Source organism: Podarcis raffonei, chromosome 11 (assembly GCF_027172205.1).
Source record: "Podarcis raffonei isolate rPodRaf1 chromosome 11, rPodRaf1.pri, whole genome shotgun sequence".
In the NCBI taxonomy this organism is placed as follows: Eukaryota; Metazoa; Chordata; class Lepidosauria; order Squamata; family Lacertidae; genus Podarcis; species Podarcis raffonei.
The window spans coordinates 62,500,379-62,526,009 of record NC_070612.1 but is presented as its reverse complement, the minus strand read 5'-3'; the positions used below and the strand labels follow the sequence as shown (position 1 = coordinate 62,526,009).

The 25,631-nt window shown below is 43.3% G+C and overlaps 1 protein-coding gene across 5 annotated transcripts in view; it reads left to right on the top strand.

Annotated features, from left to right (window-relative positions):
- The window catches only part of PCSK5 (proprotein convertase subtilisin/kexin type 5), a 226,911-nt gene that overhangs the window by 80,573 nt on the left and 120,707 nt on the right, over nucleotides 1-25,631 (top strand). For 4 of the 5 annotated variants that reach the window (XM_053408620.1, XM_053408618.1, XM_053408619.1 and 1 more), the window contains exons 6-7: nucleotides 7,395-7,483; nucleotides 15,503-15,675. In XM_053408620.1, coding sequence (XP_053264595.1) covers nucleotides 7,395-7,483; nucleotides 15,503-15,675 — 262 coding nt within the window. The remainder of the gene's footprint in view (nucleotides 1-7,394; nucleotides 7,484-15,502; nucleotides 15,676-25,631) is intronic. The other variant, XM_053408621.1, reaches the window with a different exon arrangement.

The window sequence follows — 25,631 nt, the reverse complement described above, 5'->3', positions numbered from 1 at the left end:
TTAACCACTACACCACACTGGCTCTCGAGTCAAAAGTGTACTAATAATTCATAATCTGCACTTTTATTAAATAATATTTCAAGAACATTTCATCCATACAGTGGGTGAAAGATACTGTTTGTTTCCCCTTTCCTCCAAATCTTTATTTCTGAAGTGGCTACTTTAATTAATCATCAAAATAATCATTTCCCAAATTATTATTATTATTATTATTATTATTATTATTATTATTATTATTAACTCCCTCTTTCTTGTGGAAATTAAATTAATTGACCCTCCCCTGCCCTTCTCCCAACATTCTTGATGCAGAGACTTTAATTGATCATTCCTGTAGTTATATTATATTTTGGGACTTGAGATTTTATTTTAAATTGTTAACTAAAAATCTTTTGTCTGTTGGCATCCCTGCCAGATGTTTATCCTCCATTAGGTGCTGAGTATATGTTTATTGTCAACTATGGTAGCACCCTTTTCATAAAAAATGACAAGGCTGTGTTCTGTGATGCTGTGTATGCCAATACTGCTTCTAAGGAAGTTATCAGCCAAGGCAGCAGGTGGATGCCGTGGTGAACAGAGAGGGCAGAAGAAAATAACATATAATCCCTTGAAATTTTTCCAAGACAGCTGCACAAACACTGCTGACGTACTTGGGGCAGACAGCTAATAACATGAATATTTGTGACTTGCTTTTTGCCAGAATTCTTTTGTATGCAAATTCATTTCCACAGCATACACCAGGGAACGGGAATTTTAAAACCCTATAAATTTAAAGTATTATTTGCAAATGCCTTCATTGCTGCAAAAACTCCTAAAATAAGTAAATCAACGGTTAGACTGATACAACTTCATAAGGGGGTTGACTTTTGTTACTGAATTGTTGCTGTTAATCTTTATCATATTGCCAACAAAATCACTTGAGTGGTTGGTCAGACTAATAAGATTTTTTTCCCTTTTAATGTCAGTCTTTCACCTTCATGGCCTTTATAATTATTAATTAAGGCTTATTTATTATTTCTATTTTAAAAATCACTTTGAATTTGTGGGTACAGAAAGGTCTGAACTCCTTTTTCAATCATATTTCATGGTTGGTGATGGTGGGGAATTAGGGCAAAATACTACTGAAGCTTTTCCCAATGCCTTCCAGCTGGTGGCTCTCATTCTCTTCTTTCTCACAGTTCCTAGAATGACGCTATGTGATGTAGCATTGTCCTGATGAGGGATTTGGCGGCAGCAGGGGAGCTCCCCTAGAATCCCTCTTCAGATTAGCATGGCGCCATCTTGTAGTGTTGCTCCTGGAGGTTTGGGCAACTGGCAGCTGCAGGAAGGTAGTGAATTTAGCTCCAGTCCCCACCTGCCTCTCTCCAAAGTGGTGCAAATGCACACACGTTTCAGCTTCTATATTTTGGGAGAAATTGTTTTGCTTTCAAAGGCAGCCACATCAAGTTTGGCACCATAGCAAAGGCTTAAGGCTCCCCTGTTCCCACACCATAAGCTCCTAGTCTGCATCAACCTCCTCTCATCATGTTGGCAATTTGGGGGGGGGGGCTGCGTTGAGGGCAGAACTGCATAGTTAAGGTCATGTCTAGTTTGGCTCTCCTTTACATCTGGTGGGAATAAAAGATTATCTTAAAAGAGTGAAGAATGGTCAGCAAATATGTGGGACTGAAAAGCAGTTCTGCTTATTAAATTCTATATTGGATTAGATTTTTTTATATTAAAAAATCTGGTAGAAGTGTGCTCTGTAAACAGGCTAACTGTGTATAATGAAAGGATGAATGTTAAGGTCAGGTGGTTGAGACAGCAAAAATCACACCTTGACTTTCTGCCTTGACTAAAATCTTACACAAACTCAAAATGGATCAGGTTTCTTTTTTTCTTTTTAATTAAACATTTTGAGAGCAACCTGGCAATACGTTCTAAAACAAGTGAGGTAGTTATTATGCATAATACATGAATGTGTCACCTAGTTATTCTATGAGATTTCCCACGTCCTGAGCATCTTCATCTCAGAATAACTCTGCTGATCTGTTGCATCAGCCTACATTCTGACATAAACAGACCAAAGAAAGCGAAGAGGTTGGGTTGCTTTTACCATCAGTGCATAGTGAGAACTAACCTAAGGTTACCAGGTGTCCCCGTTTCCCAGGGACAGTCCCCGGATTTACAAATCAGTCCCCATACAAAATCCATTGAAGTTGAAATGTGTCCCTGGATTCATCGAAAAAAATCTGGTAACCTTAAACTACTTTTTTTTTAATAATAATATTTTATTAAGGTTTTGAAGATACAGCAAAAGAAAAAAAAAGAAACAACAAAAATATCAAGAAAAATAAAAACAATCAAACAACAAAAAAGAAAATACACAAAAATAGAATAAACCTTTCATAACTAAACTTCATTTGCTTGTTTCTTTGACCTCCTCACACCTCCCTTTTTTGTATTCTGCTTCAATTAGCTATTTCAGCAAATCCTTTCCATCTTTCCCCAATTTTTATCCATTAATTTATCTTAGCATAATATAATTTTACTTTCCCTCATTTCCTTCAACAATCTATTTAGCTTAAGTCCTTTATGATGTTTATGCAAAAGTCACATAACTTCATTCCAGCCTCCTTCTAAACTTCCTCAATTTTGCTATGTTTCTGTAGATAAGCTTTAAATTTCTTCCAATCTCCTTCCACCGACTCTTCTCCCTGGTCCCGGATTCTGCCAGTCATTTCCGCCATTTCCATAAAATCCATCACCTTCATCTGCCATTCTTCCCGGGTGGGTAGATCTTGCGTCTTCCAATATTTTGCAATCAGTATTCTTGCTGCTGTTGTGGCGTACATAAAAAAAGTTCTATCCTTCTTTGGCACCAATTGGCCGACCATGCCCAGGAGAAAGGCCTCTGGTTTCTTCAGGAAGGTATATTTAAATACCTTTTTTATTTCATATAGATCATTTCCCAGAAGGTCTTAATCCTTGGGCATGTCCACCAAAGGTGAAAGAATGTACCTTCAGACTCTTTACATTTCCAGCATTTATTATCAGGCAAATGGTAGATTTTTGCTAGCTTGACTGGTGTCATGTACCACCTATAAATCATTTTCATTATATTCTCTCTTAAGGCATTACATGCCATAAATTTAATACCTGTGGTCCATAACTGTTCCCAGTCAGCCATCATAATATTATGTCCAACATCTTGTGCCCATTTAATCATAGCTGATTTCACAGTTTCATCCTGAGTATTCCATTTCAACAGCAAGTTATACATTCTTGACAAATTCTTACTTTTGGAATCTAACAGCAGTATTTCTAGTTTTGATTTTTCCATCTGAAATCCAATTTTTTTGTCCAAATTATATGCCTCCATTATTTGATAATAATGGAGCCAATCACGCACTTTATTTTTTAATTTTTCAAAGCTCTGTAGTTTCAATCTATCTCCTTCTTGTTCCAAAATTTCCCAATATTTCAGCCATTTGGCCTCCATATTGAGCTTTTTCTGAGCTTTCGCTTCCATTGGAGACAGCCACCTTGGGGTTTTATTTTCAAGCAAATCCTTATATTTTGTCCAAACATTAAACAAAGATTTTCTAAAGATATGGTTTTTAAATGCTTTATGTGCTTTGACCTTATCATACCACAAGTATGCATGCCATCCAAATACATTGTTAAAACCTTCTAAATCCAACACATCAGTGTTTTCAAGAAGCAACCATTCTCTCAGCCAGCAAAAAGCGGCTGATTCATAGTAAAGTTTAAAGTCTGGCAGGGCAAATCCGCCTCTTTCTTTAGCATCTGTTAATATCTTAAATTTTATTCGAGGTTTCTTGCCCTGCCAGACAAATCTTGAAATATCTCTCTGCCACTTCTTGAAACAGTCCATTTTGTCTATAATTTGCAATGCTTGGAACAAAAACAACATTCTAGGCAATACATTCATTTTTATGGCAGCAATTCGGCCCAGCATTGATAGCTTCAAATTTGACCATATTTCTAAATCCTTTTTCACTTCCATCCAACATTTTTCATAATTATCCTTGAATAAATTCACATTTTTAGCTGTCATATTAACCCCTAAATATTTCACTTTCTTAACCAGTGTTAGTCCTGTCTCTTTCTGGAACCTCTCTTTCTCAATCTCTGTTAGATTTTTCTCTAGCACCTTAGTTTTCATTTTGTTCAACTTAAAACCTGGTAACCTTAAACTAACCTATGAAGGAAAAAGTTGTAATGTGTAGAGTTCAGAGGACAAAAATAGCATCAGTAGTTCTTTAAACAATATATTTATGAGATAACTGTTGAAAAAGTATTGGTGCTAAGAACATATCAAGAAAATGGCTTTAAAACACCCTATGGCGTTCTGCCTGTAAAACTATGTAGACCCAGCCCTGACCTGCACCTAGCCAATCTATAGCACATTGATTATGGAATTCATTGCTATGAGAAGTGATGGCCATTCCCTTAGATAGCTTTAAAATGGGACAATGACTGGATAGTACCTCTAAATTCAGAAGCAACATGCCTGTGAATACCAGTGGCTAGGGAACACAAGCATCTGGTTGGCATTAGGAAACAGGATGGTGGACAAAATAAACCCTGGATGTGATCTAGCAGGGCTCTCCTTTTGTTCATAGCTGAGAGATCATTTGAGAATGCTTTGATACGGCTCTGAGCAACTCGAAGGACACATTGCACAAATAAGTTCATACTTATCTTTTTAATGCTTTTAGAAATGTGAGTCTTTGTACTATTGGGTAGTGACATATCTTGGTTACATGATGCTAATATGTTACTCATGTGTGACAATTTATCATCCTCTCAGCATTGTTTTCCTACTGCTAAAATCCCCCCCCCCCATTTTAGTATTCATTTTCAGAATACTTCAATGGGTTTGTTTGCATTAAGCAACATTGAAAAATAAAGATAATTGCAAACAACAGAGATTAATCAAGCAGAAAATTTTATAAACATGGATTTCAGAATTGAACATAATAAAAGGCTTAAAATGCCAGTAAAATTATAATATTTATTACTTTGGAAAGCACCAAAATCTCAATTATAAAAACAAAAATAAAGTGATTATATGCAATTCATTTTCATACATAAAATATTTAACTAAAAGTTTTGCAATTTTGTTAAATGGGGAGGTGTTATGCTTTTATACATCCATGAATGCGTTGCTCATGTTTTAAAACAATACTAACTAGACTTAACTAGTTCTATGATGTGACCAATATGAAGGGCTCTTATATTCTCTGTGCTTTTCAAAATGTCTTCCTTCTCACAAGTTTTGGTGCAGTATCACTGTAGTCCAGTAAGTTTCTCTTGTTTCTTATACTGATTCATTGCAGAGGGACTGATTGTTAAACTCCTCTCAAAATTGTAGCTCTGGGAGAGGAATAGAGATCGCCTAACAACTCTTAGCCCCCTGAACAAGCTGCTGCTCCCAGTACTCTTTGGGGGAAGCCATGTCAGTTTAAAGGGGTATCATAGCGCTTTAAATATATGGTGTGAATGTGGTCTCCATGTGAAAACTGTATACCAGGTCAAGAAGACCCAAGGGCCTCTTTAGTATATCATGTTCCACAGTTTGAATGCTTAAAATAGGATATGGAGTTGTTTCATAGGTACAATAAACCATGATTTCCAAAACTCCAGTGTTAACAAACATCTAAGTTGGTGCAAAAACCACCACCAAGGTCACTTAGGCAGCTGGTTATCTGATTGTCTGCTATCTATAATTAATTAATTAATTAAGTTTATATACCACCCGTTATCTAAAGATCACAGGGCAGTTCACAGCATAAAAATCCAAAATGAGAACACAAAATACATAGGAAAACAAAAACAAACCTATATCCCCCCCCCCCGACAAATTTAAAAGACCATAGAATGTTAATCAGCACATTTCAGAGAATTTTTTTCACCTGGCACCTAAAGACAGATAATGAAAGCGCAGGTGAGTCTCCCTGGAGAAAGCTTTCCACAAATGGGGAGCCACCACAGAAAAGGCTTGCTCTTGTGTTCCCACTCTCAGGACCTTTTGTGGAGGAAACACATGAAGAAGGGCCTCCATTGATGATTGCAGGGTTTGGATAGGTTCATATGGAGAAGGGGGTCCTTGAGGTATTGCAGTCCTGAGCCGTTTAAGGCTTTATAGACCAAAACCTGTGCTTCAGATTGGGCCCAGAAACCAATTGGCAGCCAGTGCCATTGAGCCACGATCAGTGTAATATGTCCAGCACACCCTCTGCTACACCTGCCGATGTAAAGGGAAAGTAGAGCTGTGTGCCATCATATTGCTGACAGTGTACTCCAAAATTCTGGATAACCCAACTCAGCAGTTCCATGTAAATGTTAAGCATTGTATGTGATAAAACTGAACCCCAAGGAAACTCATATCTAAGAGCACTCCCCAAGCACTGGCCTCTGGAAATGGCCATCCAAATAGGACCAGAACCACTGCAAAGCTGTGCCACCCATCCTTAACTCGGGCAGCTGCTCCAGAAGGATACCATGGCTGATGGCATTGAAAGCCACAGAGAGATCGAGTAGAATGAACAGGGACATATTTTCCCTCTCTCTCTCTTGACAGAGGCTATCATGCAGGGTGACCAAAGCAGTTTCTGGGCCAAAATCGGACCTAAACCTCAATTGCAATGGATCCAGAAAACAGTTTCCTCCAAGTGCGCCTAGATCTGGTCTTTGATCATTCACTTAAGAACCTTGTCCAAGAAGGGGAGACTGACAATTCAGCAGTAGTTATTTTGAAGAAACACATGTTCCTGTTCAGGGCCACAGGTGCACTTTGATGCAGACAGGAATAAGTACTTTTACATAGTCTCTGTTGAAATGAAAGGGTGACTTTGTAGGTTTGGAACTCCCATCTGCACAGTGGTACTTCCCTGCCCATAAGAAGCCAGTGGGTTGAAAAGGAGGAGGCTGCAAGTAAGACCAAGGGGCACGGAAGTGTTCATAGCCGTATTTATTATAGATTGAAGTGCTTTTTAAAATTTATAATGATGGTGTCCTAAAAGCATCTGCTTAAGATGTGTGATACTTTTTAAAGTTTGATATCAATTCCATATGTTCTTATAACATGCTGTGTTCATGCTGCAGTTGTCTAAACATGTTGATTAAAAGCAAAATCATAGTTTTGGTTATTGGGTTTGACATCATTGGAAAGATAAGGATTATGACTAAGCAGCAGTGCCTGAAGCAAAAGTTTAAATGAATTCTAAACATACATGGTGGTGTGTATATATATTTAAAGTGCATGTTTCAGACTGGGGCATCTTACACATAGCAGCTGAAGATGAACACAATCAAAGGTATTAAATACAGACAATCTCTCTCTTAGTGGTTAATAGTACTTATATTAAAATATCCGTCTATTCCTATAGGCATGGAACCCGTTGTGCTGGAGAAGTAGCAGCTAGTGCAAACAACTCACACTGTATAGTTGGAATTGCATATAATGCCAGAATTGGAGGTAAGTGTAACTGTTGTCTATGATTAATGTAAAAACCTAAGAGCAGAATCATAAGCAGGCTTGCTCAGAAATAAGCCAGACGAGGGAGAGAAAACACTCTAAAGCTAGACACAGTGCAGCCCATCGATGGGATAAGGCTGCTGCCTCAGGCAGTGGAAGCCCTCAAGGCGGCACCCCACCTGCCCCACTAATTTTGGGTGAGATTTAGCGGTGTGTGAGTAAACTCACCTGGAATCAGTGCCGATGCTGTCAGTGGAGGTGGTGGAGAGGGCGGTGCAGGCAGCCGTGTCAGGGCAGCACTTCCTGTTTCATCTCAAGTGGTGAAATCCCTGGCTAGACATGAGATTTGTTCAATGTGTATTTTGGATGGGGGGAAATACATCCTCGGGGGCCATGAGGCAGGGTCAAGCACCCACCTCAGGCAGCGGAAGTGTGAGAGGTGGCACTGTGCCCGCTCCACTGCTTCTACTGTCAGTGCGGGGCGTGTTCCGACATGTGGCGTTGCTGCTCATTTCCCTGCCCCCAGATGGAGAAGCCAAGCGACAAAGCTTTGAGGAGTGCCCCAGATCCTGCCAAGTTCAGCAGGAGCCAAGGCATTCCTTTGCCCCATGTTGCCACTCCACTCTCCCCCCGGGCAGGGGGTGGGGAGAGAAACCGAGCGGCAAAGTTTTGAGGAGCCCTCCGGCTCCCACCGCGTTCGATGAGCGGTGGGGTGCAGTGGCTGTGGTGGCCATGGTGGGGGGCACAGGTGGCCAAACGGGATGGGCAACGCTTGGTCAGGGGCACTGTTTCTAGAAGCACATCTCAAATGCAAAACCTATGATAATGTTGTTATAATAATCATTTTATGCTACCAACTATTGTTGGAAATTAGTTCTTTGGCTAGATGGATTGTTGACATGGCCCAATGAGGCAGTTTCCACTAGTACATGGGTTCAATCCACACATACTAAACCGACCTATCTATGGCTTAGCATGAATGAGCATATGTCCAGTTTCCCTGAATGGAGGATGGAGCTACTCCGCCTTTGATCTTGCTGCTGCCATGCCATCCACACATGGCTAAGTAATGGTTTGGCTTAGCATTACGTACATGAGAACTGGATTAATGTTTGCCTGTGTTGTTTTTTACAGCCCTAGTCCATCCAAATGTTTTAACAGCTAGATTGTTGCTTTGTTGCTGTTTCTGAAGTTACAGTGGAATTTAAATTATTTGTTATTTGCTAGGCTGAATCTCAGTTAGAGGACAATTCCTGAGTTATGATGAACAAATTTAGATAGTCTATCCAGATAGTTACAAGAATTTCTGTTGCTTAAATGTGCCTAAAAGTCAATGTTATGGGACATGCCTGGCTGCCATTAAAAATAGTGATCCTGTTTCTCCTCCTATAATTCCCAAGGATGCAACATGGTGTTGCAAGTTGTTATCACACCCTATGCTTCCTCAGTTTCATAAGCAACAGTCAATGAAGTGAAACAGGAGCATGGAATCGCCTCTTCATGAGTTTTTTATGTTACAGGGGAATTGGATATACAGACTTGTTCTTTTTTGTAGTAGCTGCACATCCTCTGTAATTTATACTACCAGCCTACCGTTCTTGGCTTAAAGTCAGTAATTTTAAGTGAAATTCTTTGTTTCAACATTTTCAGGTGGTTTTTTCCCATTTCATTATTCAGCTCAATAATGCCACTTTAATCTTAGTATTTCAGCTAAAACTGAAGGAAGAAAATAGCATTGTTGTTACCTAGCTAAGTTCTACATTGAGTAGACCCATTGAAATTAACGTTACTCAAATCTATAAATTTTAGTAGGTATGACAAATGTTGAATACAGCCCATTTTATGAATAACAATAATCTGTTAAAACCTGTGAACAAACTTGTGCTTGATGTTGCCAGAACCAGATTTCACTGTCTCAAGCTTAATTGGCTGAGAGACAATTAAGATTTTCCTGTTACCAGAAACCCAAAATGTTTTGAAGAATGGTCTGTTATTGGAAAAACAAAGAGTATGTTGGAGATTGTCCGTCAGGGTATAACTATTTGAAATATTCAATGAAGAATCTTTTAGCACCTTAAAAAATAGCAATTACCGTATTTTTCGCACCATAGGACGCACTTTTTCCCTCCTAAAAAGCAAGGGAAAATGTGTGTGCGTCCTATGGAGCGAATGCAGGCTTTCGCTGAAGCCTGGAAAGTGAGAGGGGTCGGTGCGCACCGACCCCTCTCGCTCTCCAGGCTTCAGGAAGCTATCCGCTAGCCGTGGGAGACCCAGCTCTCCCATGGCTAGCGGAGCGCTGCATTAATCCCGAAGCTTGGGGCGTGCGGAGCTCAGCGCGCCCCAAGCTTCTGGGTGCCGGCAAGGTCTCCGCTAGCCGTCTAGACCTTGCCGGCACCCAGAAGCTTGGGGCGCGCTGAGCTCCGCAGCCCCAAGCTTCGGGATTAGCGCTCCACTAGCCTTGTCTAGGCTGCGGATAGCAGCCTGCTTCCCGGAGCGTCGGGCGCCCTGAAAGCAGAGCGCCCGGCGCTTCGGGAACGCATCCGCAGCCTAGGCAACCCTGCGGGAGGTCCCGCAGGGATGTCTAGGCTGCGGATAGCAGCCTGCTTCCCGGAGCGTCGGGCGCCCTGAAAGCAGAGCGCCCGGCGCTTCGGGAACACATCCGCAGCCTAGGCAACCCTGCGGGAGGTCCCGCAGGGATGTCTAGGCTGCGGATAGCAGCCTGCCGCCCCGCGGGCGGGGCGCCCTGAAGCAGAGCGCCCCTCACGCCAGGCATACATCCGCAGCGTGGGGAGCCCTGCAGGAGTTCCCCGCAAGGCTCCCCAAGCTGCGGATAGCAGCCTGCCTCCCGGCGGGCGGGGCGCCCTGAATCAGAACGCCCCTCGCGCCGGGCAGACATCCGCAGCGTGGGGAGCCCTGCAGGAGTTCCCCGCAAGGCTCCCCAAGCTGCGGATAGCAGGCTGCCGCCCGGCGGGCAGGGCGCCCTGAAGCAGAGCGCCCCTCACGCCGGGCAGACATCCGCAGCGTGGGGAGCCCTGCAGGAGTTCCCCGCAAGACTCCCCAAGCTGCGGATAGCAGCCTGCCGCCCGGCGGGCGGGGCGCCCTGAAGCAGAGCGCCCCTCGCGCCGGGCAGACATCCGCAGCGTGGGGAGCCCTGCAGGAGTTCCCCGCAAGGCTCCCCAAGCTGCGGATAGCAGCCTGCCGCCCGGCGGGCGGGGCGCCCTGAATCAGAGCGCCCCTCGCGCCGGGCAGACATCTGCAGCGTGGGGAGCCCTGCAGGAGTTCCCCGCAAGACTCCCCAAGCTGCGGATAGCAGCCTGCCGCCCGGCGGGCGGGGCGCCCTGAATCGGAGCGCCCCTCGCGCCGGGCAGACATCCGCAGGGTGGGGAGCCCTGCAGGAGTTCCCCGCAAGGCTCCCCAAGCTGCGGATAGCAGCCTGCCGCCCGGCGGGCGGGGCGCCCTGAATCAGAGCGCCCCTCGCGCCGGGCAGACATCCGCAGGGTGGGGAGCCCTGCAGGAGTTCCCCGCAAGACTCCCCAAGCTGCGGATAGCAGCCTGCCGCCCGGCGGGCGGGGCGCCCTGAATCAGAGCGCCCCTCGCGCCGGGCAGGCATCCGCAGCGTGGGGAGCCCTGCAGGAGTTCCCCGCAGGGCTCCCCAAGCTGCGGATTGCAGCCTGCCGCCCGGCGGGCGGGGCGCCCTGAAGCAGAACGCCCCGCGCGCCAGGCAGACATCAGCCAGCCCCACAAGCTCGGGGGACAGCAGGGAGGCGCAGCGCCACTATCCCGCTGTTCCTCGACCTGGTTCGGTTTCCCTGACCTGCTTTTGGGGGGGAAATAAAGGGAAATTTTTTTTCCTTTATTTCCCCCCAAAAAAACTAGGTGCGCCCTATGGTCCGGTGCGTCCAATCGTGCGAAAAATACGGTAATAAAATATTATCAGAGGCTACAGTTATTTTATTTACTCTGTTTATATAACAGCCCATAACTGGAGATCTCCAGGAAGCTCACAAAGGAGAGAGAGAAAATGTACAGCGCAATAACACTATAACATATTAATTCAAAACAAAAAACACAATTTAAAACTTAACATAAGAGGCTTATGTGTTATCTAAAAGGCCCAAGTGAACAGAAAAGTCTTCACCTTGTGCTGAAAAGACCAACAGGATTGTGCCAGGCAATCCAGTTAAATAATGTCAAACTGTAGGCAAACAATAGCAACTACTTCACCAAAGTGCACATGATTTGCCAGCATCGTTTTCCTGCATCTCCACTTAAAGCTTTTCTAGGCTGAATGCTTGGAAAGAACTTTTCTTGGGTCCTTGGCCTGCCGCTGCCAGACCAGACAGCGCAGACCAATGGTGTGACTCAGCAGCGGGCAGCTTCCTATATTCGTAACTTGCTTGCTCTGATTATTTACATCCTTAAGATAAAAGTAAAAGGGTTGCGACCTGAATTAATGTTTATTCTTTTTCATAAAGTAAATTTCACAGTGAGATCAGTATTTGGACAAGTGTGATCTCGCAAAGCATGAGCAGTTTTGTTTCGAATCAATTAGAAAAGGGGGGCGGGCTCTTTCAATAGAACAGCCAGGCTTGGGTTAAGAACTGAATAAACAACTCAAGCTAATTCATAGCAAAGATGGGAACAAAGCTGTTATGTTTTATAATTAAAAGATGCTAATTTGGTTTATAAATAGAAACATTTATAACTTGCAGGTTGTCAAGACATGGTATGCTGTTTGGTTTAAGTTGAATCTCTGCTCTGGCAGAATAATAGAAACTGCATTTTAGAAAATAATATTGAGAGTCCTCAGCTCATATTAGATCCAAACATGATGCCACTCTTTGAATGAAGGCACGTTTTATATAAGCAATGAATTGGATTCATGTATGGTTCTCCAAAGTGGGTAAAACCTCAGTGCCTAGGACTTGCCGATTGTATAGTCGGCAGTTCGAATCCCCGCGGCGGGGTGAGCTCCCGTCTTTCGGTCCCAGCTCCTGCCCACCTAGCAGTTCGAAAGCACTCTTAAGTGCAAGTAGATAAATAGGTACCGCTTTATAGCGGGAAGGTAAACGGCGTTTCCGTGTGCTGCGCTGGTGCTGGCGCGCCAGAGCAGCTTCGTCACGCTGGCCACGTGACCCGGAAGTGTCTCCGGACAGCGCTGGCTCCCGGCCTCTTAAGTGAGATGAGCGCACAACCCTAGAGTCGGACACGACTGGCCCATACGGGCAGGGGTACCTTTACCTATGGTTCTCCAAGCCTCCCCGTCTGCTTCTCTATGTAAACAATCTCCTGGCAGTGTGCAGTATCTCCAGTGTCAAATGCCATCCTCCACCTGCCTGCTAAGTTCCTAGGCTAGGGTTTTGCTCTTGTGTCCCATCACTGTCCAAAGTCCAGAGGCAAAGGCCTTTTTGGAAGTGACACCTACACAGCCTTGGGACTGTGTTGCTCCAGGAGGCCTCCCTAGCTCCTTCCCGGCCTGCTTTTAGGTGTCAGGGCTGTTTAGGCAAGCATATGGGCCAGATAATGGCTGGATAGTTTGGGACTTCTGTTCTTCCGCTGATGCTTTAGCTTACGCCTTTGATATAGTGATTACTCTTATGTGATTTATTGTATTGTATTTTAAGTATTGTGAGCAGTCTTACATCCCCTTTATAGATAAAAAGGCAAGGGACATATTTAGTAAATAAATAAATGCCTCAAAGATAAAGAAACTGGAATTCTGTGGGTATATATAAATGTGGAGGAGGTGCCCATTTCTGAAGTGAATGCTAAATTGCAGCAATACAGAGAGGTCTGTTCTTGAATTATTGGTTGCTGTTACTTTATCCTTGGTTACTGATTAGTTTTGCTATGGAGTGAAGACATTACAGAGAGTGTAATGAAGAGGCTGCGAAGAGCCATGTGTTTGTTAATAAACATGGAATGCCTCTCCTGATGTGAATCTGCAACTGAGACTCTTCTCCACATCCCTTTTTGGAGGGAGGCATAGAAGAAGAAATAGGTGGTTAAATATGTGATTAGTTGGTTGGAAACCTTTTGTGTAGCAAGTGACTAACAAGTTTAATAAATAGTTGTAGCAATAATAAATAAGGTCAAGAAAACCTTCCCATATAGTAAATATATATATCTAACACTATTCTAAACTGGCAATCTCAGGGTGGCATACAATAATAACAACACAATGTAATACAATACCAGCAAAACATACCGCACCATAGGCCACTTCTTTTCTGAACACACTTCATCAGGTGACATCACTCAAATAAGGGCCTCAGTGGAATTCACCTTATATCTATCTATGCTTCAAGAATGAATCAAGCTAAGAATGAATCAAGCTCAGTTAGGCATAGTTAGGCTTGAACATAGTGGGACTTACTTCTGAGTAAACATGGATAGGGTCTGTGAACAATAGACACAGCTACATGAAAGGAAACAGACAGCAAACAGAACAAACATCCTCACACTTGCATACACACAAGGCTGGTGTCAGGAGTTGTCATTGTGGGGCAGCCCCCTAGCCTTGGGCTGCTTGGAAGGATTGGTTCCACCCTTCCTGCCTTCTTTCCCCTGTTCTGTGCCATGCCACCAACAGTGTTGCCTATACTACAGCCAGCAGCTGGTGATATTAACTAGCCTGCCCAAGCAGGCAAGTGAACAGTAATGTCTGTCCATAGATGGAGGGTAAGGAAGCAAGTGGTAGCTGCTGCTCCAGTGAGTGGCACTGGCAGCTAAGTGCTGTTCACTTGCTTCCTCCCTTCCTCTGGGTGGCAGCTGCTGTGGTGGCTCCTAGCATCCGTCGTCATCACCCACCTGCCTAGGGTGAGTGGCCGTAGCAAGCAATGGTGTTGTGGGCACTGCCTGCCCTCTGTCTGGTGGAGGAAAAGGGGGAAACACCAGCACCACCTTGGTGACAGTGAGGCAGGTCATGGGGAGACATTGCAGAGAGACCTCCCCCCCCCAAAAAAATAATATTGTAAATTTTTATTGTTATAGAATTTTTTCATATTTTGATATTAATCACATTTGCTTTAGAATGTTGTTAGTTGCTTTGGGCTTCGTTTTGCAAGGAAAAGCAGGGCACCAATATGAAATGAAAGTGAGAGGAGAGAGAAATAGAAAATCTGGACTTAGCCCTATGTACACATACATAAGATGCATGTACACGAGGAAACAAAACCTCACACCGTGAGGTGGAACGCAAGGGGCCTACTTCTCACTGCCACTACTATCCCTGCTTCTTTCACCACCAATGGTCTTTGTGCCAAGGCCTGAGTGTGCCCTGCTGAGATTGTGAATATACCATTTGTGTCACCACCAAGAGAGCTTTTCCAGGTTCTGCCACAGAGAAATAATTCCACATTCTAACTACCTGGTTTAGCTCTCCAAGTGGGATTTGAATGGCAGTGGGGTGAAATGGTGGAGGTAACAGTAGTTACCTAGAGGGAAGTGCTGTAGACACTGCCAGAAGGCATTCTAGTGATCCAGGACTCAGGTAAACAGCAGCTCCCAGCCCCCCAGCCCCCCCGCTCTTGAACAGTCTCTTTAGCAAGCAGCTCAAAGGAACTTAGGGGCACCGTGTGCTGGCTTCCCCACCCCACTTATCCTTCCTTTCAGATGGATGATTGGCATGTTCATCATGAACTGAGGCCAATTAAAAATGTATTATAATTTGTTTCCACACCATTACTTTCTGGAAAAACCCTTTTTTCTTTTTTAAAAAATGTGTTTTGTTTGAAAATGGCCATTTAAAAAACATTAAATAGATTGGATCCTGTGAAAACAAGTAATCCAAAGACTTCATTTGAGCATAAAAATGCTCAAATGCTATTTATCTTTGGTTTATTTTGTTTATTAATAAAATAAAAGAACACATTGTCAAGCAGAACATGAAATACGAACAATAACAAAGCTTTTTGGCCCAAAGTATGTTTGAGTCAGTTAAAAACACCAACCATTTTTTCCCCACCAATGTGCTTCAATATGTCCATTATCATACAATTTGCCATTTTTCTTTTCAAGGAGTACGGATGCTAGATGGTGATGTTACAGACATGGTAGAAGCCAAATCACTTAGCCTCAATCCCCAGCACATACACATCTACAGTGCTAGCTGGGGTCCCGATGATGATGGGAAGACAGTTGATGGACCTGCTTCTTTAACGCGCCAGGCCTTTGAGAATGGCGTCAGAACGGTATGTTTGTACACACACGTCCTCTATTTGTGCATTTGGCAAAGAAGAAAAATAAAGTAATATAGTAAGATAATGAAAAATAGATAATGTGGTACATTTTATGGTACCAGGTTTTGCTGAAACCAGGGGTAGGAGGAATCCATTGGTTCTGTTCCATAATTTTCCTGAACTAATTACTGAAAACTCCAGACATTATGAAGTACAAATGAATTGCACACTGATTACATAGTCAGCATTCCAGAAACTAGAGGCCTCTGAGCATGCCCAGCTTGGCATCATAGGAAATGAGAGTGACCTTGTTCAAAATAATCCAGTGTTGGGAGAAGTTCCTGCAATTAAAAATATTTGGCAGCTTGCTTGTCAGAGATTGGGTCCTCCATGTTCCTCTGGCAGAATCATTATGGAGGAAAGAAGGTCTGATGTCTCTTGTTCAAGCCACACTGCGGGCCTGAGTGTATCTCAGCAGGTTTCCTTTAATTCTGAAAGACGCAGCATGCACGGTAGCATGCTAGCCAAACAGCAGGCTCTCACTCTGTGGCCTCCTCTGTCCTACCTGCTAAGGACTACAGTCTCCATAGATTTCTAGAGAAACACTTAATTTCTAATCTTAATTTCAGAATCTTCCATAGCTACCTTCACAAATAGTATTCATTAAGGGGTTATCTTACTGTGACTGGCTGCATGGTTGCCCATGTCTTAGCATTAGGCATGTGTCCTGAACATCCGAACATTGGCATGAACATTTGAAGGGAAGCTTTACATGAGTAGCTGCTTGTATAAAGGCTTCCTCATGACTGGGACTCTGTAATCAAATTCTGATAGTGTTGAAGGCTACACGCAAGCAGTCACTCACACATAGGCCCCCTTCCCATAGACATCTGTGCAAATATGTGGCTATCCCTGGGGCAGAGCAGGGGCATACTTGATGCCAGGGGCAGTGGCACAGCCCTGCTCCTCAGTATTTCTATGACGACCTTCATGTGCGTAGTACTTGAAAGGGCTTACATGTGGGGCATGAAGGGTAGAAGTAAAAACAAATGGATATAAAATCTCAGATAAAACCAGAAGGGCTGGGGCTCCCTTTCATTGTAGTGTTTCAAAACAATAATGCTCTCTATTCATACATTTGCAAACTCAAATGAATAGAGTAACCAAGATTGGAAGTGATTAACTTGCTGAATTTCAACATCATGTTTATATTTTAAAGCCACAGAGATTGCAAGCTCCCTTTGTTGCAGCAATCTGAAATCATTGTATCTTCTGTTCAAAAGAGCAGAAAGCAAGTTAAGTTAGTTAAGTTTTTAAATTTTGAGAATCCTGTGTTTTGAGCGGGACCAATCCTATGCTTTTTGAAATCTGCATTTCAGGCAAAGATTCAACAGGTACCATTTTCCTTCATGACTCTACAGCAAATGGAATTGTTACTGTGGAAGTTCATTATTTAAGCCAGTGGTGGGGAACTTTATATATACTGTATTTATAAATTTTTAATGGATTTTACAATTTAACATTCAACACATTTATCATATAAAAGAAATGTGGTGGGAACTTTTGGCCCTCAAGATGTTAGAAGACTCCAACTCCAGTCAACCACAGCCAACATTGCCAGTATACAGGGATATTTAGTCCAACAACATCTGGAGGTTCCCAGTTCCACATAACTCACCCAGCCAAACATAATCTATAATGCTAAAGTACATATCCCAACACATATTTATTGAGGCCTTTGCTATTCCTGTTGAAACCAACGGGCTAATGCACAACTAACTCTGCATGGTCTTGGAATGCAAGTCTCTTAAAGATCTTTTCAATTCATTTTCTGGCCAAGTAAGCACTTCTCTTTTTGTTCCTTCTAGCTTAAACTGACTAATTCAACTCCCCTTTCACTGTATCTTTGGAAAAACATGCCATATGAATTGGGCTTCATGTTCCTTTAAATTCTGCCAGTTGGATTATAGTACTTGGATTTTAAAAGGAGCCAGGAGCAGTGTTTTCTAAAAATATTATTTTTTAATAATTTATTTGTATATTAAAAAATTAAACTCATACAGTAAAGGTAAAGGGTCCCCTAACCATTAGGTCCAGTTGTGACCGACTCTGGGGTTGCGCCACTCATCTCGCTTTATTGGCCGAGGGAGCCGGCATATGGCTTCTGTGTCATGTGGCCAGCATGACTAAGCCGCTTTCGGCGAACCAGAGCAGCACACGGAAGCCGTTTACCTTCCTGCCGGAGCGGTACCTATTTATCTACTTGCACTTTGATGTGCTTTTGAACTGCTAGGTTGGCAGGAGCAGGGACCGAACAACGGGATCTCACCCTGTCGTGGGGATTCGAACCACCAACCTTCTGATCAGCAAGTCTTAGGCTCTGTGGTTTAACCCACAGCGCCACCTGCGTCAAAAAAACTTGTACAGTATTGCCACACTACATGAATACTCAGAAGCAAGCCAAACTGAGTTCAATAGCTCCCAGGTAAATGTGTATAAGTGGGTTTGCGGTTTAGACTGCAATTCTGGGCACATTTACCCCTTACGCAGGACTGTACTATAAATTCAGATTTTAAACTTATCTCCATTTCCATACTCATCAATTGATCAACTGCTTTCCCCCCCTCTTAATCTTATTTAAAACAAGAAGAAGAAGAAGAAGAGTTTGGATTTGATATCCCGCCTTTCACTCCCCTTCAGGAGTCTCAAAGCGGCTCACATTCTCCTTTCCCTTCCTCCCCCACAACAAACACTCTGTGGGGTGAGTGGGGCTGAGAGACTTCAAAGAAGTGTGACTGGCCCAAGGTCACCCAGCAGCTGCATGTGGAGGAGCGGAGACGCGAACCCGGTTCCCCAGATTACAAGACTACCGCTCTTAACCACTACACCACACTGGCACAACTACATACAAAGAATCATCTCTGAATACTTCATAGAGCTTTGTCAAAGTGTGTATGCTAAAATCATAACAAATCTTAACAAACACCAAATGATACATAATAACCTCCATCACTTGAACTATTGTCCACAATTAAAAAGATATGTATTGTATTTATTTCACAGATGTATATTCCACCTACCTTCCATTATGAAATTCATTGTGTCGTCCATTAGGTCCTTAGGGAGTCTCCCTTTCAGGCACTGACTCAGACACAGACCTTCTCAGCTTCAGCTCTTTTACTGCTCTTTCTATTCTGAACTTTAGAAATCTTTCCAGAAATGATGCAATTTGGATGAAGCATTAATGCATGGATATATTAATGCACCCATTGTTTTATTATTCATTCATTGTTACTTCATTACTCATTCTTTATGTATAGCAGATCTGAGAAGGAACCACCACATTTCCTTCCAGACCTTGCGCTTGGGCTGGTGCAAGACCTGGTGCTGCCACCCCCACCATTCATGACTAGAAGTTTCTCACCACCCCTATTAGGAGGCAGGAGAGCCCTTGATTCACAGCACATTGCTGTCTAATCCCAGTGTCCTCAATGGGTGTCCAGCAAGACCTTCCCTGGTGCTCTTGAGAGGAGCTGAGCCCACTGAAACAAAAATTGTGTGCCTTGAGGCTTTTTCTGCTGTATAATTCTGGATCTGTGATTTTTACAGTTTGTGCTGGCGTCCACAATGCTTTTATCAAGATACAAGTACTGGTCTAAACATTTACACCTATTTTTTAAAAAATCTCCATTGGACATGGTCAGTTATGTACTAACTGACCTATTGCCAGCCCCAGAGCTAAGTCAATGTTTTCTGCAACAGAAGCCTTGCAACAGATTTCTGCTGTTTGTATCATCTGTACGTTTAAACAGGACCCAATAAATTATGATGACAGCTCAAGTCAGTAGATTTTCTGTGCCCAAGGGACATGGTTCTTGTCTTTCAAAGGAGCTCTATTTCCTTTTATTTACATTTTCCTTGCCTTGAGGTTTTCTTAAAGAAAAGTAGGAAGTAAACTTTAATTAGCTGTTTGCATTCGCAGAAGCGGTAGCATACCTTATAAAGAGAAAATAGCCAGGAAACTGCAATGCCGGGGAGTTTGAACACGGAAGACTCCATGTTTTTACTCTGTGAGCAAAAAGTACTTTGTTGTCAAAGGTAAAATTGTACAGCATCCAGGAAAAACCCCCAGTTCTGGTTGGTTCTGTGAAGAAACATATATTAAAACCTCCTATGCAACTGTGGCTATAGAATACTACCCAACTTTTTCAGGTCAATAACTGGGCTGAGTGTCTTCCATGCTGCATTCCTGGGCAAGTCACGTTACCCATGCCATGATCTCACCCTGAAAAAGCACTTTTTGTGATATTGCAGCACTCACAATAGCCACCATGAATTTTTTAAAAAATTCATACATGGCTAGCTTGTTACTTTCCTCCTTCCTTCCTATTCCCTTTGTGTGCCCAGGTGGAGACCCCCCCGACCCCAGGTGACACCCAGGTGGAATAATGGCTTGTGACAACGTGTTATGGGATAAAAATTGGCCACAACTTTATTAAACTTTCAGATGTAGGATGACCTTGGCTTAGGCATTGGGCATTTATCCCTTACGGACTCCAGCTGGGGAATCTGGGGCACATCAGGGTTAACCAATCTGTCCGGGGATTGGGCTGGCTCTGGAAGACGTATGTTGAAGCAGAGGGGTTCCCCCCCCCCATTTCACCACAACACAGGGGAGTGCACTGACAACCTTTCAGCATATGGCCAGTGACTCCCCTCAACACAACCCCTTTAACGGGGAACCCTGGGATCGCTGCTGCAGGGGGGGCGTGTGCCACCGCTTCACACACACCCCACACCCCATTTAGGGAAAGTAGACTAAAGGATTCCGCCCAAGGCCTATAACCGCCAAAGTTGTGACTTTTTGCTATGGGGAAGGCGGAACCTGCCAATGCAGGGAAATTTCTTCCTGGTCCTTCAATAGCAACCATCGTAAGACCATAGCAGCGCCTGCATACCTGTAAAGAAGACGTTCACCTGCAATAAAAGGCCTAAATGAAGGGAGGTAGGAGACTGAGAGCTCCCATGTAGGCTCCACCCCCTTTTATGCTTAAAGAGCGGACCCAACCCTTACTTGGCCCGCTCCCCTGGCTACACCTCCCCAGTCACAATGGGTTCTTTGAACTGAGGTTTGGCAGGAACCTCAAGGTTTGCAACTTGGGGAAGCAGTCCAGGAATGCTCTGCCAGGAGTCACGTAGGATCGGGGGTGCTGCGCGTGGGCACACAAAGGGCGCCCTCTGATGTGGAGAGCGGTCATTTCCTTTTATGCCATCTACTGTTTTTCATTTATCTGTAAAACTGCTATGGAAGCTCAGGCCTGGGGCCAAATGTGGTCAACCCTCTCAGGATTCTCTGCAAGTTCTGCATCTTCTCCAGGCCCTGCTCCACACCCTCCACAAGTCCTTTGCCTGGCCAGAATGTTTCCTTGCACTGGGATAACGTCTCTTGCTTGAGCGCATAGCCATGCAAAGCATTGGTGGGGAACCTTTGGGCCTCTAAATGTCACAGGACTACATCTCCCATCAGCCTTGACCATTGGCCTGGCTGGGGCTGACAGGAGCTGAAGCTGCAGTATAGCTCAGTCAGTACAGTGGGAGACTTTTGATCTCAGGGTTGCGGGTTCAAGCCCTACCTTGGGTGAAAGATTCCTGCGTTGCAGAGGGGTTGGACTAGATGACCCTCCGGGTCCCTTCCAACTCTACAGTTCTATGATTCTATGAATCCAGTATTGAGGATATAAGTAAGATCCAGAATAAACAAAAATAGGTATGATAAAAATTATTACGAGTTAGGGGGGAACACCAGCTTGTCCCTTATACCCTACTGCTGTGATATTCTAGAGAAAAATAACTTTCTTTAGTTTGCTGAGACTTAAACTTCATGCTCTGTGATTTTTAGAAAAATTAGGATTTCACTTCTGCATTTTAATGCATCATATTCCACACAAAGTGTGCTGATTGTCCATGACTGATGCTCATTGTGAGGACATTCTGATATAATAAAGTCAAATGTAATTACCTATAAAATACCATGAACCCGATGCCTAGTGGGTGGAGCTACAACTATATGACCCAATTTTGGCCACCCAAAGACCAGAACATGTCCAGTGTAAAAGAGAGCTGATACTTCTCAAAATGCCCAGTGTGCAGCATGTAAGAAAGGTCAGAGTAATCAAACGGAACTCTTTCAGGACCCAAGGCAGTTCACAGCATAAATTAAACAGATACCATTGAAAACATGCAATAAATATAAATATTGAAAACCAGTTTAATAAGTAACCCTATTAAAAACAGCATTAAAGACCTTAAAACCATTTAAATGGATAGCTCAGTTGGTTAGAGCCTGCAGTTCCACCCCCATGTGGGACAGCTGCAGATTCCTGCACTGAAATGCTTTTGATTCACTGGCTGCATTTGAAGTACTTGTGGGAGTGCTAATTCTTCCCAGCAAACTTGTGAGTAACTATTATCTTAACTGCTTTTGTTGTGCTGCATTGTTAATAGGGCTCTGAGCTATTTGTAATGTTCATAGTGGATAAACTTCTGTATGCTTTATGCATTTGTGGAAAATATTCCTCAATATACATGTTTTTGAAAACCATTGCTATGGAAAAGAACCTCACAGAGGACTGAGCCGATGGTTCTGTGCTCCTTAGCCTGGGCTCACTGACTTCTCTGATTTCACCTACATTTCTCTTCTCCAGTAAGAGGCAGAGCCCAGGAAACGGGAAACAGAAACTCCCCTCTCACCGACCTTCCCTTCCGCTCTAGGAATTGGCAGCTGTATTGCAGCTGTTAACACTTGCAGAACCTCCAAGGAACCTCCAAGCAGAGAGCAAGGAGAGGCACTTGGCTTGTGGGGTGTGCATCAAGTGGGGCAAGGAGATGGCACTTACGCTGCACCCAGCTGTTGCTTTTCCTCTTCAGGTTGCGCACAAGTTAGCAGTTCTGTTTTCAGACCTATGGTCTGATGGGCAGTCAGTCCTAACCCTTTCACAATTATTCAGGTGGGTGTGTTGATTTTCAATGGGACCATGGCCTGCAGAGTGTGGCCTTCGCTGAAATTATCTCAGAGTTGGAAATCAGTTCAAAGAGTCAAAGTACATCTTACAGTGGACCACTATTAATTCATGGATACGATTTTACCTAGCATTGTTTTAGAAATATTATGTTATTTTGACATTGCATTTACAGAAACTATAGCCAAAGCCAAAACGTCAGGTTTTTAGAAAATTAAAGCTTTTTTTGTGGAATAGGTTTTTAAATTATTTAGCTAGCCAAATGATAATGCTGTACAAGCTGCATACTTAGCAGGGCTAGCTAGATCTGCATACTCATGAAGTACTGCACAGCTCTGGCATAGCATATCACTCTTAATGTAATGGAGAATGGGAGGACAGGCTCTGAAACCTAAATCAGACACCTTGGCTTTTTGCCTGGGTCGGCACAGTGGCCTCCTTCTTGTTCCCAATACACCATTCTCTTACGTGAGCTGGATGAGAGCCAAAATGTTTGATGGACATTAATGATCAGATGTTGTGCTGCTGAGTCTCTTGTGAGAACTCTGCTTGGTGCCTCCCCTCTCATCATCACTGCCCCCTTTCATCTCTCTCGCTTCACCAACTTTGGCATTGGAGTGTGTGTTCAAAGTGTTGATAGGAACAGAAGGCGCTCTTACAACCACAAAACAACTGTCAATTTTCTGAAGGCGGAGGAAGGATTTTTAATTATTCAGAAATAAGTTGTTTTTTTAATGGAAACAAGAGTCCGAAGCATCAGTCTAAAGGGTAACAATTGTATTTTATGAATTCTAACTGCTCAGTAGGCTGTGATCCTAAGTACTGGATGTTATGGACATTTTCCAACTAAGTGTACTTGGTCCTGCTTCCAAAGTAAATTGTATGTTGTTGTTTTTAGTGTTGGCATTGGTTGCCTTCCATGAAATAAGCTTCCTTTATTTCCCCATGAAACCTATAGGCATGGAATTTGCAAGAAAAATATTGTGCATTTTTCTAAACCCTTTCATTGGGCCGTCTTAAGGATGACCAAAGAATGTTCAGTGAAATATTACAATACTGCGTTTCCCTCTAAAAAGCTCAGGATGGCATACCATGGTTTCCCCCCTTACACAACAACCCTGTGAGGTAGGTTTGCCCAAGAGGCAGTCACTGGCTCACTACCACCCAGTGATCTTCATGGCCAAATGGGGATTTTAACCCTGGTTTCCTAGGTCCTAGTCTGACATTCTAAATACTGCAGCACAGTGGCTTCTGCCTGGGGCATGGATCACTTGATTCCATCACAGAAAAATTCACGGAATGTACTGTAGTGTTCAAAATGATTAAGGTACAGTGGTACCTCGGTTTAAGAACAGTCCAGTTTAAGAACGATTCAGTTTACAAACTCCGCAAAACCGGAAATAGTGTCCCGTTTTGAGAACTTTACCTTGGTCTAAGAACGGATTCCGAATGGTGGAAGTGCACCAGTGGCGGGAGGCCTCATTAGGGAAAGCGCGCCTCGGTTTAAGAACGGTTTTGGTTTAAGAATGGACTTCCGGAATGGATTGAGTTGGTAAACCGAGGTACCACTGTAATGCTATCGTTTGCACAGTTCTTGTATGGTTGTGTATTTATGATACATTCGATTCATGCAGAAGTGCTTGTTGTATACTGAAAGATTTTAGGCCACAGACTTACAGTGTGACCTTGAGTAAGTCACTTTCCATCAACTCCAGTTTCCGTAAATTAGGTATTTATTGACCATACTTTAAGATTGCATGAGCACCATCATGAATGGGAAGCCAAGCCTAACACCAGGCAGAGGGGGATGACCATTTCGGGAACCAGAGGCTTGGGGGTAAACCCAGACCACTGCCCTCTGGAGAACAACAAAGCTGTACATGCTTCACAGCCCATCCTGGTCACTGGACTATCACGTTGCTTCAGGTGTGGTGGTGTGCTACTCCATTGCCAGTGTTGGAGTAAGATTGAACTGGCAGTCCAGTTAACTTCTGTACATGAAATGGAGGGGAGCACAGGCAATAAGAGTAGCGATGTAAGCCCAAACTTTGGTTAAGGCCAGTGGGGGGGGTGGATTTGCACACAAAACAGAAAGGGTTTGTGGAGGGGCTGCATGGTCATAGCATGCTGTCTTTATCCCTTAACCCTGGCATCTGCACAATAGACAGATATATTGAGTTTAGTATTAGTGCTGTTACTTGTACATAACTATTCTGTTTTTTGAATGAAGGGTGGTCTATAAATGAAATTATTAATAATAAATGCATAGTATTGTTGTTAAAGCATAAAGCAGCATGTCACATATTCCATAATTAAAAGTCACACATACCTAGTCATAGTCCCAAATTGTTTTCCCCCTTTCCATAGTAGATTTTGTATCTGTCTCTTTCCCCCCTGGGTAGAAAGGCAGCTATGTGCAGGAGGTAAAGCAGCCAGTGAGAAAGGAGTTAAGCAGCTTGCCACCATTATTCCACTTAAATATGCTGGCTTCACAGTTGCTTTTGGTTTTAAAAATGTCAGGAGTGGGGGGGGAGCTGTGTGCAGAAGGGGATTCTGATTCAGGCTGTATGAGTTTGTTGGAAAATAAATAAGTGTATTGCCTCTCTGACATTTGGAGACATTATTGGGTGTTATCCAACTAAGTCACAGAGTAGACCCACTGAAATTATTCAGTGGGTCTGCTCTGCGACTTAAGCAAATTATCACCCTTAAAAAAATCCTTATCACAATCTACGTTGAAGATATTTAATACAACCAAATGTGAATATAAGGTTGTTTTCAAGATCTCAGAGCATCTATCTAGTGACAAAAATGTTCAGAAATACTTCTCTCTTGAGGAGGAAAGCTAGGCTACTACTAATACTAACAGCTTGAACTGTTAGCCAGAGTGAAAATGCACAATATGTGGTTATGTTGCTGACTTTATTGTGTTTGGGAAAGTAAAATGTC